General features: G+C 38.1%; 1 protein-coding gene across 1 annotated transcript in view; it reads left to right on the top strand.

Moving 5' to 3' along the window:
• The window catches only part of LOC594321 (helicase with zinc finger domain 2), a 66,424-nt gene extending 53,815 nt beyond the window's left edge, over window positions 1-12,609 (top strand). Inside the window, exons 27-32 of the mRNA XM_030980939.1 lie at window positions 1,850-2,046; window positions 2,808-2,910; window positions 3,606-3,833; window positions 9,587-9,743; window positions 10,237-10,404; window positions 10,939-12,609. Coding sequence (XP_030836799.1) covers window positions 1,850-2,046; window positions 2,808-2,910; window positions 3,606-3,833; window positions 9,587-9,743; window positions 10,237-10,404; window positions 10,939-11,039 — 954 coding nt within the window. The 3' untranslated portion in view covers window positions 11,040-12,609. The remainder of the gene's footprint in view (window positions 1-1,849; window positions 2,047-2,807; window positions 2,911-3,605; window positions 3,834-9,586; window positions 9,744-10,236; window positions 10,405-10,938) is intronic.
• Window positions 12,610-17,823: the final 5,214 nt, after the last annotated feature.

Raw genomic sequence — 17,823 nt, 5'->3', positions numbered from 1 at the left:
GCACAAAGTTGTATAATGGACATGGGTGTTTTAGTGTTGTGTTGGGATCGGTTTATGAGATATTGGCAGTAGGAGAGGTACATAAAATAAAGCAGCAAGAAGAGGCTTGTAATTCCGGAGTCATATGAAAGTATTTATTATCTCCAAACTTTGGAGAGTCAAATCAGTAACATCATTATGAACTTCAACATATTTAAAACACCAGATGAAGAGAGAGCCAGCTAGAAAGAGGGTCTTGATCTAATGGTGATCAAAACTTGACTCCCTTTCATAGTTGAGGAACACTGCACTACTTATAGCTATTTGCGCCCTCTATACAGTGTGTCCCAGAAAAAACGAAACAGACAATTATTAATTGTTTTATCATAACTTAATCACAATTATAATTGATAAATGACACATATTTGTAAAGCTTAGATCCTCTTTTTTCATTTAATGCAACTCATATAATGCACATTTCACGCATGAGTGATTAAAATGAATTTGAAGAGAGGAAACCAAAATGTAATTTGGCGGACGGTATCTGAATTTCAAAGAGAAAATCACATTTCTAGAAAGTTGAGTTTCTGCCCTTTCATATGACACCTCAGACAGGAAAAATGAGCTAGGAATAACAAAGTTCTGTTTGTGCTTGCATTTCCATAATTTTTTTAAACAAATTCGTTTTCACTGGCTGCCTGCCGTAGCAACAAACAGAATTAACAATAGAGTTAACTCTGTTTCGGTGACAATCAGCCATGCGTGAAGTCTTTCGTCTACAGCTGATCAACTGTCTATCAGGGTTGCTATGGTATTAGAGGGAGTGGTAATGGAGAGTGTAGGTGACTTGAGTTGGGCCTATGAGACATAGTTATTAGAATGTGGTTCCTTGAAGTTAACTCTCTGGGGTGGTCATTTATGGTCATTTTTTATAATAACAAGATAATGGGGTCAGAGTCTAGGAATAATGGGGTACTGTCTAGGGATAATGTTTAAGATCATGGAAGTGGGGGAAGGTGAATGACTGGAAGGGAGATGCAGGGGCGGATCCAGCTGGCGGCAGGAGGGGGGGGCAAGAGAATTTTTTTAGCAGCGATTCATCAAGTTGTGTCAGGGGGGCCCGCTTTTGCTTTTGTTTTAAAAAATAGGTTAAATTTATGTTATTATCCTATTTTTTACCGTTTTGGGGGGCTGGGGGGGGGGGGGGCGGCCTGGAAAAATAGCTACGTGGATCCGCCCCTGGGGAGATGGGAGTGATACATGTAAACACTAGATAGACCCAAAAGATATTAGATCAGGTAAGTTATGTAATTTATTTAATACAAATGTTTCTTTTTTTAGGTCGGCAGCTATGCAATGCATAATCTGAATGGATTCCAATCGGCGAAAAGTATTAACTTTGCATGCTAGTGGTTCCTTGTCATTATACTGCACATATGTTCAAATTTTTAAGCTGTGGAACCAGGTGCCTACTGCAGATGGCCTCATCTGCTGACCACTTCAAGAAATTACTAAAGTCGCATCTATTCTGCTAAAAATGACTTTATTACCAGCCTTCATATACATGTATTGATCTCTGAGGAGTGACTTACTTTTGTTTATAAGTGGCCCACACATTGTGGAGGGGTGTGTGCAGTGGTTTTTTTAATTGCAAGGGAAAGGCGCTATATCAAATATCTTTTGATCGAAGATTGATTCAAATATGACTTTTATAAAAGGGATATTGCAAGTTTAGATATAACTAAGGTGAAATTGACATGTGAATAGAATAGAATCATGCTCTTTAACCATAAGCCCATGGAATGCCTTTATTTTGTAAAAGGTTTAATATTGGTACTTTGAGATATATACTTTGCTTCCCTCACTGCAGAAACAAGAACTGAAGAACCATCACATAGTCCTGTGTACCTGTAATGCCGCTGGAGCGCCTCGCATGTCAAGATTCACCCGTATTATCCAGGTGATTGTTGATGAGGCTGGGATGTGCAGCGAGCCAGAAACTTTGATCCCTCTGGTTTCAGTCAAACCCAAACAAGTGGTACTGGTCGGAGATCATCAACAACTCAGGTAGAGTGACAAACCCTTGTTTTTTCAAGAAGGGAGGGTGAAAGCTCAAATGACCATTAGTATGTGGATATATAGCAAGAGGGAGTAAGAAGAGCAAGAACAATTTGTCCACAAATTATATTTCAAGAAATCTATTATTTCAGATTTTGGGTAACTCTGAGTGAATTTGTGTACACCAAATCTTATTCAAGTATATTTAGAAATCTAATCACAAACCACCTTTACCCTTTAATATATCAGTGTTATTGTGTATTTAAACTTGCACACTCACTTTAACATTATACTTCAAATGCAAAGTTGATACAAATAAACTAGTTTGGCAATAGACGTTGAGAAGTTCAGAACTTCAGACTGAAAATACTGTTTGTACCTAATTAATGGAGGTCTGAATTTCGAGCCTGAATGTTTTTGCTTGAAGAGATGTACATGAACATGCAACACCCTTTTGAAATATCAATGTACTGAATTAACGACATTTTAATTTTATTTTTATCAACAGTATTATTATGAATGTATAGGATAAAAGCATGGAACCGCAAACATAAAGAGAAGGGAAAAAATGCTCAAAAGATCCCTTTATTTACTTAGGTCACTGTTGGTGAGCGACAGAAATTGGAGGGCTCTGTTTTAGATTTTGACATCAATTTTCTTTCTTTAATAAAGATATATATGTTTGTGTTGATAGACAATGAAATGCAGTTGAGCAAATTTTGTTCTCAGTCACTGAACTGTATTGCCTAATGCATGTTTGATACTGACAGGTCAATAATCACAGAGCCCAATGCTAGGCAGCTTGGAATAGATATTTCACTGCTAGAAAAATACAAGGACAAAGCCGAGATGCTTACCATCCAGTACAGAATGGTGAGTGTGAAATTAAAAAAACAACAGGAGGAGGATGGAGATGATGATGATGATGATGATGATGATGAATGATGATCCTGATGATGGTGACGATGATGATGTTGGTGAGGATCATCATGATGATGGTGGAAGTGATGATGATGCACGATGGTGGTATATGATGATGATGGTGATGATCATGATGGTATTGATGATTTGTGCAGTGCTGTAAATTCTGTGTCAAGAATGCAGGAAGTTTGCCTTTTCTCTAAGGTGTCTGGAGATGATATTTTGTATTACGCGCCATATAAATCCAGATTTATTATTATTATTTTATTATTTTAATTGTGTTTGGAGGGCTAGATCCTAGCTTGAGGAAACTCAGTGTTATAGTTGTATTGATATTCAATAATAGATAAGTCTCTCTTCCCACTGTTTGAATAGCAATATACTGCAATTATTTCAAAGAACATATAATGCAAAGTTTTGCATGTCGATGGAACCGATGTCTCTATTCATTGATATACACTGAAGAATCCAATGACGGGGTAATAATATATCTGTAAAGCGCTTAGGCACATCGTTGGATCGGTGTATTGAGTGCTATATAAAAAAAGGATTATTGATATTATTATTATTTTATGGAAATATTTGTGACTTCCCTTCTTGGCACTTTATCTTGAAGTTCCTGTTTATTCTTTCCTCCTCTTGTACAGCACAAACAGATATGTGAATTCCCATCCTTGGCGTTCTATGATGATAGACTGAGGACGGCAGAATCTGTAATGCGGCGTGGCCCTGACCCCATCCGCAGTATCTGGCCCAACAATGGTCAGACGCCTCGAGTCTTCTGCCATGTGAGTGGGCAGGAGGAAACCCTCTCAGTGAAGTCGGAAGAAGGCAATGAGCAGTCAAAGAGTAACAGTGCTGAGATCAGACATGTGGTATGTACGAATTACGTTCAGTTGTATGCTTTTCCCTACTGTCAAGGTGATGATCTCATCCCTATAGACTATTAACACAGGGATCAGAAAAATTAGAACTAATTTTATTATTTACTATATAAATCTATGTATCTACCTATTATTTGCTAGTTTACCTAAACTACGCAGCTATCAAGAACTAAAACGTCAACGCTTCAGACATGTTGCCGGGGATTGAGAGGGGACGGAGGGAGGGACATAGGTAGATACATAGATTTAGATAATTAAATTAGTTCTAATCAATCAATGTATCTACCTATTATTTGCGAGATTAGCACAGATAAGACCAGGTTGGCATGTCCTAAGTAGAAGGGGATTAAAGGGGATCAATGGCAGACAAAGCCGCTCTCAGGGACGAAGATGCGAACAGTACCTTCCCAAGAAGGAACGTCCCAGAGATAAAAGAAGTAAAGGAATAGGAGACCGCCAAAAAGAAGCCCCCAAAAGATCCTTTAGACCAATACCTCGAAAAAGAGGCCAGGAGGAACCGATGCTCACAGTATTGTGGGCTCAGGCCTTGCCCTCGGGGGAGGGCCGCAAGGTCAGCAGCCCGGATGGCTCTGACAACCCACCCGGAAATGGAACCTTGGATGAAGGGGAGAAAGGTCCCTGGGTAATGAGGAAGAGCTGGACGCCCTTCGAAAAATTCTTGGTCTTGACCAAGTACCAATTAAATGTCCTCACCGGGCACCAGACTTAGCCCTCCTGGACCAAGGAGAAGTCAAAAAGAGGGTTGAGGAAAACCTCACCCGGCCCGGAGGAAACCTACTGGCTCTTAGCCGGATAAGGCCGGGGAGAACACAGGGCACAGAGAATTCTCCTCCTCTGCCCAAAAATGATGAGGAACAGAGCTCTGACCAACAAACGCAGGAAAAAAACTTTAGACATCGGTCCAAAGGGGGGCTTAGAAAATGCCTCTAAAACGTTAGGCAGGCTCAAAACAGCAACTCGGATAGGAAATGGGAGTTAGAAACTCCCGAGCCATCCAGAACCCAGACAAGAAAGGCGGCGAAGGCCGAGCGGTATCCCTGAAACGTGGAAAGGGCTCTACCCCTAACAAATACGGAGAACAGAAGATCTCAATCGCGCCTACCAAAACCGTACAAGGTAAATCCGCTATCAGACGAGGGAGTTGTATAAAGGACCTTAGAACTACAAACCGATAGGCTCTCTCGGAAAGTCCCGAAGCCTCAGCGTTGTCCCCAACAACGGCTGGGCGTACTGATAGAGCACTGTGGGATGAAGATGTAGGAGCCCGACAGAGGCTGGGACACAGCGGGAGAGGAAAAGGATGTCCGTCGAAAAGGGACAGAAATACAGAAAGGAAACAGGAAACCCGCCAGGGAGCTCGTTGCCTCAAAAACGTTGACTCTGCTTACCAACAGGGTTAGCTGTGGACTGGTGTCCAAGAGATAATTCCCAAGAAAAGCCCGCATAACAGCCCTCAGGAACTGGTCAGCCACAGGGCTTAGCTCCACCGAGAACCGAACACAGATGCCGAAGCCAACTGCGAGAAAGGGTCCCAGACAGGACCGCAACCTGGGAAAAAACCCAAACCCCAGAGGGTGAGACCTGATCCAGCTACCCACTCCTCCCTTGGAGAAGTAGCTAGTGAAGCGGGAGAAGAGAGCTTAGCCATCACCAACGGGCAAAAAAGCCGAGGAGAAAGGCCAGCCACAGAACAGAGCCTCTCTGAGGCCACGCTCGGCAAGACGGTCCCAAAACTAAAACCGGTACCGGATTACACCAGACAAATGTACCTGGGCTTAGACCAGACACATCCGAGGCAGGGGTCACGCCCTCATCTGCCCCCCCCCCCCCCCTGTTGCCCACCAAGATGCTTTGACACATGCGAGAAGCCCAGTCTAAACGGCTGGAGAGAAGGCAGGCCGAGGTCTAAATTTCGCCACAGCTATCTCCGTCTAAGTCACAGTCAGAGACTGTACATCAAAAGGCTACAAACTTCTTACCTTACATATCGGATGCCGGAGCAGCAACACCCGCGAAATCAGACTCCCCCCCCCCCCCCCCCCCCCCCCGTATGTCGAACCAAGCTCACTCACTAGTGTGCTGGTCACGTCAGCTGTAACTAGAAGGGTAGGAGGAAAAAACCCTAACTCACAATATACCCGTCACCGGACTGGCAAACCACCGTCAGCGGTATTCCTGTTAGGGGGCCCCTTGTCTGAAGAGAAGGGAAGCCTTGGCCGCATCTGGCAGAGCCGGTGTGAAGGCCTCAGGTAAGTTAGACTCCAGGAGAGCCAGGGCGTCGACTGCCAAATCATGAGGGCTTGGGGGCTGCGCTGACTAGTGACTTAGTTGATGACTCAGAGTCACCAACCTGACCTTCAAAACCAGCTACGTGGGGAACCTAGCCTCAAGGGGGTGGACGCAACAACGATTCGTAGACTCCTCACCGGGAGGAGCCACAAGCACCACCGTGATAGGATGGGCAGCTTTGGTCATAACCGGGTATCAAACCGGTATGAGAAACAGGATCCTGAGTATCAGGTACATGTAAACAAGTCCGCATACTGGAAGGAGAGATACGAAAAGTCGGACACAATCTCGGCAAACTGGTACCAGATCGAATCGTTAGGTCGGGTCGGGTCAAAACCCTGCAAACCAGGACAGGGTTAAACCTGACCGAGGTCCTGGACACCCAAGTCCAAATACCCGACAGAGTGGACCGTGTACGAGGAAGACCTCGCTCTTGAGGGAGGAGAGGCACGGGTACCAGGTTCAGAAGCATCCATGACGAACCTGTAGACCAAGAGAAAAACCAAACACAGAGAAAATCCAAACAGAGAGAGCTAGAGCGAAATAAACTCAGCGCTCACTTTATTGCCAGATAAAACAATCTCAAGTAAAATATTTCACAAAATAAACTCAAACCCCAAAAGCATACACGAAAATTAAATCCAAACAAACATGAGCAGGCGAAAGCCGCAGCTAGCTGTGCTCAGCGAAGCAGCACAAGCTTAGTTGGGATGCTAGGCGGATGAATAAATTAACCACAAGCTAAACGAAAAAACCCCAACTGACAATAAGGCGTTAAGCGGTGCCAGAAAGTCGAGCCAAGCAGCGGAAACAAAGCCTGCAAACCATACATGAAAGTAGGAAATGTGGGGCAGAAATGAAAGTCGAAATTGTGCCTAAATTAAGAAAAGTGACGGGAAGCATGTACTACCAAAATAATCATAATTAAAATGAGGACGGAATTAAATGTGTAAAACTAACTAAGCCGTGCCAAAAAATATAAAAATCCAAAACAGTGACTTTAATAGCTTTATATGAGAAAAGAAAGAGGAAGATAGCGGGCATGTGGTTGCGCACGTGGACCCTGGGAAGGTAATGGTTTGGGGTAGGGCATGCGCGAATGTGACGTTTTAGTTCTCTATAGCTGCGTAGTTTATGTAAACTAGCAAAAAATAGGTAGATACATTGATTTATTGAGGTAAATCAACTGGTTCACATATACTATATATATAATCTCTGTGTATAAGACACACTTTTTTATGCAAGAACAAATTTAAAAGTCGGGGGTGCGTCTTAGACACAGGTACAGGATATTTTGAGTCCTCAAAATGCCACTTTTTAGTTGTTTTAGAAATGTTTGTGTCTCAACATGAATTACATAATGCGAATAAAAATATAGGACGCACCCTATTTATTAGGACCAAGATCAACAAAAAAAGATGCGTCTTATACACAGAGATTTAAGGTAGGTTAGGGCTAATCTGGAGCTCAGCTGGCATGGGAATCGTATTTTGAGAGGAAATTGCCAAGAATAATTTTGGATTGTTAATCCTGCAGTAGATGAGTTGTTTGAACCAGTGAAATAAAAACAAACGTACACAAACTTTAATACTGGGCAGCATCTTCAATAAAAACCACAACTCCCATTTGACATTGTAACCTGTGTGAAGCACATGGTGACGAGTCTACTTAACCGGATTTCCTTATCTTTCTATGCTCATTACTCATCCACTATACATTTTCTACCAAAATTGTTTGGCAAATGTCATTTATTTGTAATCTTGAACATTCAGTGTAAGTCTCGTAGGATTCTGTGAGAATTTATTTTCTATATTTACCAGAACTCAAGTTTAGCTATGGTCACAAATCAGAGCAGCGACTGACCGATTAGTAGCCTGCTCGGTTGTTGCTGGAATTTAGGCATCGGCCAACAATTTTTTTGAGAAGTTGAGAAGGCTGTAGAGCCCCAGCGATGCCTGGGCAGTGTCCTGTCAATTTCCTGTCTGCAGTCACAGGTCAATTTTAGGTCAAAACTGGGCAAAATCGGAGAGCTTCTCCGGGCAGCGTCCCGGCAGTGACCAACCGATGACCCACCGATACCCGAGCGGTCTCCGACCGGCCACCGGCTAATTTTAAGGAAATTGCCCGGCAGCCGACTGGTGATGGGCGGGGCGCCAAAATACGCTCGGTGCTCGATCATTCGCCGCCCGGACACCGACCTAATCGAGCGTTCGCCGTCGAGCGATTTAGGTCAAAAATCAAAGCTGCTTGGTCAAAAGTTGCTGACCGATTTTTAACTTGCCGCCCAGTGACCGACTGATCTTCCAGCGGCGACCGGGTGGGCGAACGCTCAGCAGCCTGTGACCTAGCGGCTTCTATTTTTTTCAATTTTTGATTAGGTCGGTGCCCGGGCGGTCGCCGTCCGGTACCGACCTAATCGAGCGTTCACCGTCAAGCAATTTAGCATAGAGCATAGAGCATACTTTGGGCAGCAAGTGAAAGTGAGCAGGCGTTGCCCACATTTTAACTCTGCGCTAAAGCTTCAGCAGCGACTGAGCGATGTCCTAAAAAAAACAAGCAGTGCCAGGGCGGCCACCGCTCGGTGCCTGGGCGAAAATGGCTCAAAACTCGCTGCCCGGCTGCCAAGCAGGCTACTTTTAGGTGATGTGACCATAGCTTAAGTCTTTAAATACTTCAATTAGACTCAACATTTCAAACTGTACACAGTAATAAATCCTTGCCATTTTATTTCATGTCCATTACATTTACAAAGAGCTAGTCCATTTTCTCTTCAACTTTATATTAGGCAAAATGTGCTGGGTATGTCCCTGATATTTGAAAAGTATCTAATATGACGTCGGTGGGGTGACAAAACCTCGTATCTCAAAAATCATAAATTTTCAGGAGAGCGAAAAAAATTTCCTGTCTCAACGGATTTAGTGCTGTGACACCGTCCTTTGTGTGGAATTTGTGAAAAAAAACCGAGACAAGAGGCGTTCCATGGATTTATCAGGTGGTGTTGTAGCCATTAGGTACTCAATTATGCAAAAAAATCAAAATCTCAAAAAATTGAGATACAAGGTTTTGTCACCCCACCGACGATGACCTAAAATAGGTCTGAATGTCGTGTCCTTTATGCTAAAATTGACTTTACGCTAGTGAATCATGTAACATCATTAAAATTTGTAGTTTGTAATAGGTAGCATTATAAAATGTAGTGACGTTAAAGACCTGCACTTGTACCTGTATAATCACAGTAGATGTACAAGTAGTAAGATTTTTCAGTGATGGTTCTGTAATGTACGAATGACGTTAATATGAAATATGTACATGGCATTAATACCCTTGTCTCACCTGGACATGTTTTTTGCGTGCCATGGGGTTTTGCTCATGAGTGAAATTGTTGGTTTATATCGTCTCTCCTCCCCTGCTTCCCTAATCTTAAACGGCCACAGATCAGAATCGTCCGAGAGATGATCAGCAGAGGGGTGTCACCCGAGAAGATTATCGTCCTGTCTCAGTATCGCCTCCAGTGTGCACAGATCGAAGAAAGGCTTCAAAGTGACAGAAATCTCCGACAGATCAAAGTCAGCACTGTGGTCAAAAGTCAAGGTACAGTTAATATTAACAATACCAGTAAATCAGTTTTTATGTAGTGCTTACTGTATCTATTAAGTAAACACAATCTTTAGACATGATCAAAGATCACTTGTTAGCCTGTATTCAGTGAGTATTTTATTTCAATACTAGGGAGCTAGCCCATTCAATATTCAAAAGCAAATAAAAGTATATTGAACTGGATGAAAGACTGGACTGCTAACCAATGTATACATGAGAATCAACTAACCATACATTTGTCCCTTCAGAAATATCAAATTACTCTTGAAACTTACCAAATACAAGAAATGTGTTCTCACTTATCTGTGTGCTATAAGATTCAGAAATGTAAAGCGCAGGTAGTGAGCATTATGTTAACAAGCCTTTTGGGGGGTAATTCTGGGTAAATTGTTCAGGGGCTGATAGCTATAGGGGGTGGTTGTTAGAGAAAAGGTATGTGTAGTTAGGTTGAAAATAAAAGTTGGTTTTCAAACTCATTTGTTTGCAGGAAGCGAATGGGACTATGTTGTCCTCTCAACCGTGCGCTCCAAACCTCGGATTGAGATTGAAGAAAAGCCAAGCAAAGGCTGGCAGAGGAAACATCTTGGATTCATCAACGACGAGAACCAGATGAATGTTGCCTTGACAAGGGCCAAGCAAGGGCTTATCATCGTCGGTAATTTAGCTTTGAATTATTTCATGGAGTGGTTGACCATAGCAAGATACCCTTTTTAGACCCACCATTATTCAGAGAGTGCAAGGTTGTTGTTTTTTAATTTAAAAAAAAGCCCAACAGAATATATGTTTTACTTGTTTACTCAAGATCTGGTCATTATCATTCTGTATTCTTGCAGAATTGTTTAACCTCTTGAACATTCTTGGTCTCTTCTCAAGTGTTGTGAACATACATATTTTTTAAATAATGCTAAATGGAAAACACAATGTATGAGACACTGATATAACTAGGTAAGTGTGGTTCAGTTTAAGAATCCTTTTTGGAATGAGCATCTGGAAAATCTTAAGTTTTGTAAAAGGTCAGTACAAACAGGACCATGTTAAACTAACATTGGTTGTTTTGGGGGTTTTGTGCAAGTCATTTTTTCTATTAATTGCTTTCTAAAGTAGCTTGTACTTGTGTACTGTAGAAAAAAATGATTTTTTAAATATTTGTTAAAAGGTATTTCTTCTTTCTTTTTTTACTTCAAATCAGGTAACCAGTACCTACTGCGATGTCACAATAGATGGAGGGAAATGCTCAAGATGTATGAAGAGACTCACTGCCTTGTTGGAGCTCAGGACTTCCTTGCTTGACATCGCTGAAATAAGCCTGTCTATCAAATTGAACTAACTGTATCTGAATGTATGGAGCAATAAAACGATAGTCTATTGATCACTTGGGGGGAAAGAAAGGAAGATATCCCAATCTGTATTTTTATGCTTAGCATGTGAAGCATGTGATGGTGTAAATGTAAGACTGTATAATTGATATATAAATGCATTCTTTCTTTCCTTTTCTCTCCAGATTACATTTGGTTGAGTCTTTCACGAAAGGATTGACAGGAGACTTAGGTTTTCATGATTCCACTCCTGACTCCACATTATGAGTCTAGTTAGAGAATCTGGTTTCTTGTGTGCATCGTGCAAGATACAATGCAGGCATATTTTTGTGTAAGGCATCTATATAGCGGAGCATGTGACTCACTGGGTGCAATCATTGGTAGGTCCATGGTGCAATATAGCATGAATGCTAGTCTGTAGTTGCAGACCTTTTTATAAAAATGGACACATGAATCAGCATAATTAGTTCTTATGCTACAGTAAGTTATGACAGGCAAAATTCCTTTAAAGTTGACATTGTAGAATGGTTCAGTAAGAATACTTTGGAAACGTCTTTAACGTCATAATTCAAACCCCAGTTTGATACAAAGGTTAGATACAGATGAAGTGTGAAATGTGTCTAATGTTATTGATTTAAAGTATGGGAACGTTGAGTGCTAGGAAATTCAGGTGAAATAAAAACCATGGAAATGAATGCTGCATTCATACATAGAAGGTTTACTGCTGCATCGGTATGTGTTGATAAATGTAAAACCATTGTAAGCATATGGGTATATATACATGTTCAGACAATAGAATGTTGTTACCAAATGTATCGTAAGTTAGATGTGCACAGATATTGTAAGTATAAGATGCATTGTAAATAATACTCTCTCATATTGTATTAACCTGTTGTTTTGATGTGTATACTAATGCTTATACTATGCTATGTTTGTGTCCATGGCCATTCCCATTTGGGAAGATGCTGTCTTAAGTCTTCTATCAATTAAATGTTTTCTAGCATCTTGTATTAATTACCTATATAATGGAAATAAGTTGTACATTTTTAAACCTTAATTGCTGCTATCTTACTTCTACATTACTGTAACTATTTTTCTATTATGGGCCACGCTTTTCACATGCACTGGTTAAAAGAAAGTGCTGGTTGAGAATTTGTACATACATACAAACATGTATATAACTATATATACGTGTATGTATATGTATATATATATATGTATAAGCATAATAACTAATACAATTGAAATGAAATATAATGTACATATATTTATACATGTATATATAAATATGCAGATAGTGATACACACAAAATCATTTTACATATTAAACCAAATGAAATCAGTTGCAGTCAGTCTTGAAATATGGAGTAGCTGCTATGATGATAGACATCTGTCTATCTGCTTATGGGAGCTCTTTTAAGATTTAGTGTGATAAAAGTGTGATGTTCTGAGATTTATTTTTAGGTATATTTTTGTTATATTACCAGAGCCTTTTTGAAGCCTTTTTCATTTTTCATTTATGTCTACAAATAGTCGCTATCAAATATAATCTGCATACTTTTTGAACAGACTGTTCCCATTGCTGTCCTCTCATTCAGAGTTTGTTTGATAGGTTGCAAAATTTCTCCTCTTGGAATCGAACCCGGGGTTATATACATGTATATGAGAAAGTGATATATATTTTTCTATTAGAAGATGTATACTACTTTGATGACCAATCTGTGTTGAAATCTGTGTTGACTTTATATTCATGATAGTAGTTTAGCAATTTATGGAAAAAAAATCATAGATATTTGGTCATTTTATCATTGATTATAGTATGAAAGCACGGTCGAATATCATATTTGATCAAAGTATATATGAATTTTTAAAAGTTTTTTATTCAAATGTTAGTTTGTAAATTTTAAGAGAATTGTGATATTGTAAAACATTAAACTCTTTTTTTACCTAGCCTAATATTCAATTTTGCTCAATATATTTGCAAAAACATTATCATGGTGAAAACTGTAAATTAATGTTTTGGGGTATTTGGGGGGGGGGGGGGGGGGGCTTTTGAAAATTTGAAAATTTGCACTCCCATGGTGCAATATAGCATGAATGCTAGTCTGTAGTTGCAGACCTTTTTATAAAAATGGACACATGAATCAGCATAATTAGTTCTTATGCTACAGTAAGTTATGAGAGGCAAAATTCCTTTAAAGTTGACATTGTAGAATTGTTCAGTAAGAATACTTTGGAAACTTCTTTAATGCATAATTCAAACCCAGTTTGATACAAAGGTTAGATACAGATGAAGTGTGAAATGTGTCTAATGTTATTGATTTAAAGTATGGGAACGTTAGTGCTAGGAAATTCAGGTGAAATAAAAGCCATGGAAATGAATGCTGCATTCATACATAGAAGGTTTACTGCTGCATCGGTATGTGTTGATAAATGTAAAACCATTGTAAGCATATGGGTACATATAAATGTTCAGACAATAGAATGTTGTTACCAAATGTATCGTAAATTAGATGTGCACAGATATTGTAAGTATAAGATGCATTGTATATAATACTCTCTCGTATTGTATTGACCTGTTGTTTTGATGTGTATACTAATGCTTATACTATGCTATGTTTGTGTCCATGGCCATTCCCATTTGGGAAGATGCTGTCTTAAGTCTTCTATCAATTAAATGTTTTCTAGCATCTTGTATTAATTACCTATATAATGGAAATAAGTTGTACATTTTTAAACTTAATTGCTGCTATCTTACTTCTACATTACTGTAACTATTTTTGTATTATGGACCACATTTTTCACATGCACTGGTTAAAAGAAAGTGCTGGTTGAGAATTTGTACATACATACAAACATGTATATAACTATACGTGTATGTATATGTATATATATGTATAAGCATAATAGCTAATACAATTGAAATGAAATATAATGTACATATATTTATACATGTATATATAAATATGCAGATAGTGATACACACAAAATCATTTTACATATTAAACCAAATGAAATCAGTCGCAGTCAGTCTTGAAATATGGAGCAGCTGCTATGATGATAGACATCTCTCTATCTGCTTAAATATGGGAGCTCTTTTAAGATTTGGTGTGATAAAAGCGTAATGTTCTGAGATTTATTTTTAGGTATATTTTTGTTATATTACCAGAGCCTTTTTGAAGCCTTTTTCATTTTTCATTTATGTCTACAAATAGTCGCTATCAAATATAATCTGCATACTTTTTAAACAGACTGTTCCCATTGCTGTCCTCTCATTCAGAGTTTGTTTGAAAGGTTGCAAAATTTCTCCTCTTGGAATCGAACCCGGGGTTATATACATTTATATGAGAAAGTGATATATATTTTTCTATTAGAAGATGTTCACTACTTCGATGACCAATCTGTGTTGAAATCTGTGTTGACTTTATATTCTTGATAGTAGTTTAGCAATTTATGGAAAAAAATCATAGATATTTGGTCATTTTATCATTGATTATAGTATGAAAGCACGGTCGAATATCATATTTGATCAAAGTATATATGAATTTTTTAAAGTTTTTTATTCAAATGTTAGTTTGTAAATTTTAAGAGAATTGTGATATTGTAAAACATTAAACTCTTTTTTTTTTACCTAGCCTAATATTCAATTTTGCTCAATATATTTGCAAAACATTATTGTGGTGAAAACTGTTAATGTTTTGGGGTATTTTGTCGTTTTTTCCCTGTATTGGGGGTGAAATGGGCTGTCCCACTTCACCTTATGCACTTTTTGTTTATGTTAATAATGTAAATTTTAACGAGTCATAATTGCCAATTATGCTGAGGAAAGCATTGAACTCGATCTTCCCCCTTTTTTTCTTTCAATTGTTTATGCTATGATTATTAAAATATGTCACTTAAAGATAACCCTCGTATAATCATATGCCTTTGTAAATATCTTATGTTTATTCAGATACCCTAATTTATATACAAACCTATTAACTGGGACCTACATAATAGTATTATAAGCTTGTATTACAAGCTTTGCTTTTTAGTAGATCCCACACTTCATTTAGCCTTTTGCAATGTATCTATCATACTTATACCATGTACATTATGTTTAGTTCTTATTATTACCATGCTCGACATCATGTTCAATTATGTAATCTTCGATAAAGTGGAAATAAATTAACTTGAAACTTGAAACAGTAAATTCTCCCAACCATTTTTGAATTTTCCCATGAAAATAAGACATAAATCAGGCTATTAAAAATCTGTTAACATTTCATTGTCTGGAATGGTATATACAGACAGTTCATAATTACTTCGTGACAAATAACATTCACCTAAAAGTGAGTACTAATATTTTTTCTTTTTTCTTTTGCTCCCGAAAATTTGAAAATCGCGCCGGCAAAAAATTCGCTCAGTGGGGGGGGGGGGGGGGGGGGGGGGGGAGGGGTAATACAAACCATAACATACAATTGAAGAAAATGAACGTGTTCAATAGTACCTTAACCTAAAATATATGTCAATTGTAAATGTTATTCACTTATATAAAAACAAAAAACTTAAACAAATCTGGAGGTAATTTTACTGGGACAATGCCTGCTCCTCCCTGCCCCCTCCCTCACACATACTCACCCCACCCCCCCCCCCCACACACACACTAGTTACTCACTCAGTGGATGTCTGCTAACATTCTCAACTCAGGAAAAATATACTAAATAAGTAAGTTATCCAGGTCGCAAAATAGAGTTACACTTTTAACAGGCTCACGGTGGAGAAGAAAACAAATCTTAATTAATCTTCAGCTGCTCCCACTTTAAGAATTGTGATCCCAGCTTTCCCATTCTAATTGCTATTTTCTTTTCCTCATCCCTATACTTAAAAATGCTTTTTTTCATCTTTTATAAATTTGGTACTCGCCCCCCCCCCTTGACATAAATGTAACATACTTTACCATGAAAATGATAGTATTACACATTTTTATTCTATATGAACTACCTGCCAACCCAACAAATACATCTCGCCATTCTAAATCTTTAATTTCATTTAACTGAAAATAAATGTTTGTTTCTATTTCTTGCTTACAAAACGAACATAAATTATATGGCTCCATGCAATGATTTAAATTGAAATTCTCGTTGTTTTCTAATGAGTATAGTAATTCTTGGTCTAACAAATATTTCTTTTAATTCTTTATCTATGAAATCATAATCATTTTGCCCATCCCTTACCTGTAAATCATACGTTTGCTGCAGTGCTTTGATAAAATAATTATAAATTTTTCTTGAACCCACATCCCAAAACTGTATTTTTTTTACCTGAAATATGGAAATAAGCAGGGGGAAAAATATAAATGTATACTCTAATTCAAGGGTCAGCATTCACGATTATGGAATAAATTGCCAAATTTTAAATTGTGCCTTTAATAACTGTACTCGTGGAATATATCGAGAGTAAAAACAGCAATACGTAGAATCAAAATTTGGCATGTATCTGACCTTTTCCCGAAACTTTGTTCAGAGACCTAACTTTATGCATCTTAAGAATTATTCCAACCTAAATAAACCTTGCATAGATATGCATATATTTGCATAAATTGGCATATCCTATGCAGCAGGAAAGGTTATCGAATATTCGACATTCCAATTTCAATGTTGTTTACCAAATTTACCAAGCTAACATGAATGTAACATGTCTAAGGTTCGTGTGCTTTTAGTGATGAAATAATATTTAATCAAAATTAATGTCTATCATTACCTGTATATATAAATGCTTGTACTTGTTCAATTAAATAATGTATACCCCTTGTAAATTAGATGTTTTTGTTGTATTGTAACTCAAGAGTGAAAGATGGACTGGTTGAATTAGGGCCTTTGTTAAATACTTTTCATTCTAAGCTTTAATATGTCACATTCTCAAGAAAATAAAATAAATTCACCTATTTGAAAAAAATACAAAACTCGGTTAAGATATGAATTATTTAATTGTTGTCACGATGTACGTGTGTTTTATCTGATTTAGATTTACAACACTCTAGTGTCTGCGAGCAAGAAAAATAAGCGCTGTAAAATGCCATGGATAACAAAAGCAATTCAACAATCGATACACACAAGGAATAAACTGTACAAGGCTTTTCTAACGAACTCAACTATTCATAACAAAAACAAATATAAAACATACCGAAATAAATTAACTAACATCATTCGAAATTCTCGTAAAATTTACTATTCCGACAAACTTAGTAGAGTGAAATCAAATATGAAATCTACATGGGGGATTATTAATAATTTGATTGGGGGAAAAAATTAAAAATTGGCCAATGATAATTTTAAACTAGATGATATAGCTATAAAGTCTGAAGATGTAGCCGATACCTTTAATTCCTATTTTGTAAACATAGGACCTAATTTAGCAAATAAACTTAATACACCGAACGAAAATTTTACTACATTTCTCCCTGAACCCTCAAATTCATCACTGTTTTTTAATCCCACTGATCCTAATGAAATAACCAAAAATCTAAAATTAAGTTAATCACAGGGTCACAATAGAATTAGTGCTTTCCTTTCCTTAAACTCACATTTTTAATCTATCAATTGATACCGGGAAATGTCCAGAGTCCTTGAAAATTGCTACGGTAAATCCTGTTGTTGTTTTTTTTAAATCATCACGACATTGGCAATTACAGGCCTATTTATATTCTTCCCAACATATCCAAAATCTTAGAAAACATTATTTACAATAGGCTTTATAAGTTTTTAGATCCTTTTCAT

This window comes from Strongylocentrotus purpuratus, unplaced genomic scaffold, assembly GCF_000002235.5.
Source record: "Strongylocentrotus purpuratus isolate Spur 01 unplaced genomic scaffold, Spur_5.0 spur5_scaffold_11, whole genome shotgun sequence".
In the NCBI taxonomy this organism is placed as follows: domain Eukaryota; kingdom Metazoa; phylum Echinodermata; class Echinoidea; order Camarodonta; family Strongylocentrotidae; genus Strongylocentrotus; species Strongylocentrotus purpuratus.
Note: the sequence above shows the minus strand (reverse complement) of the source record. Positions and strands in the feature narration are given on the sequence as shown.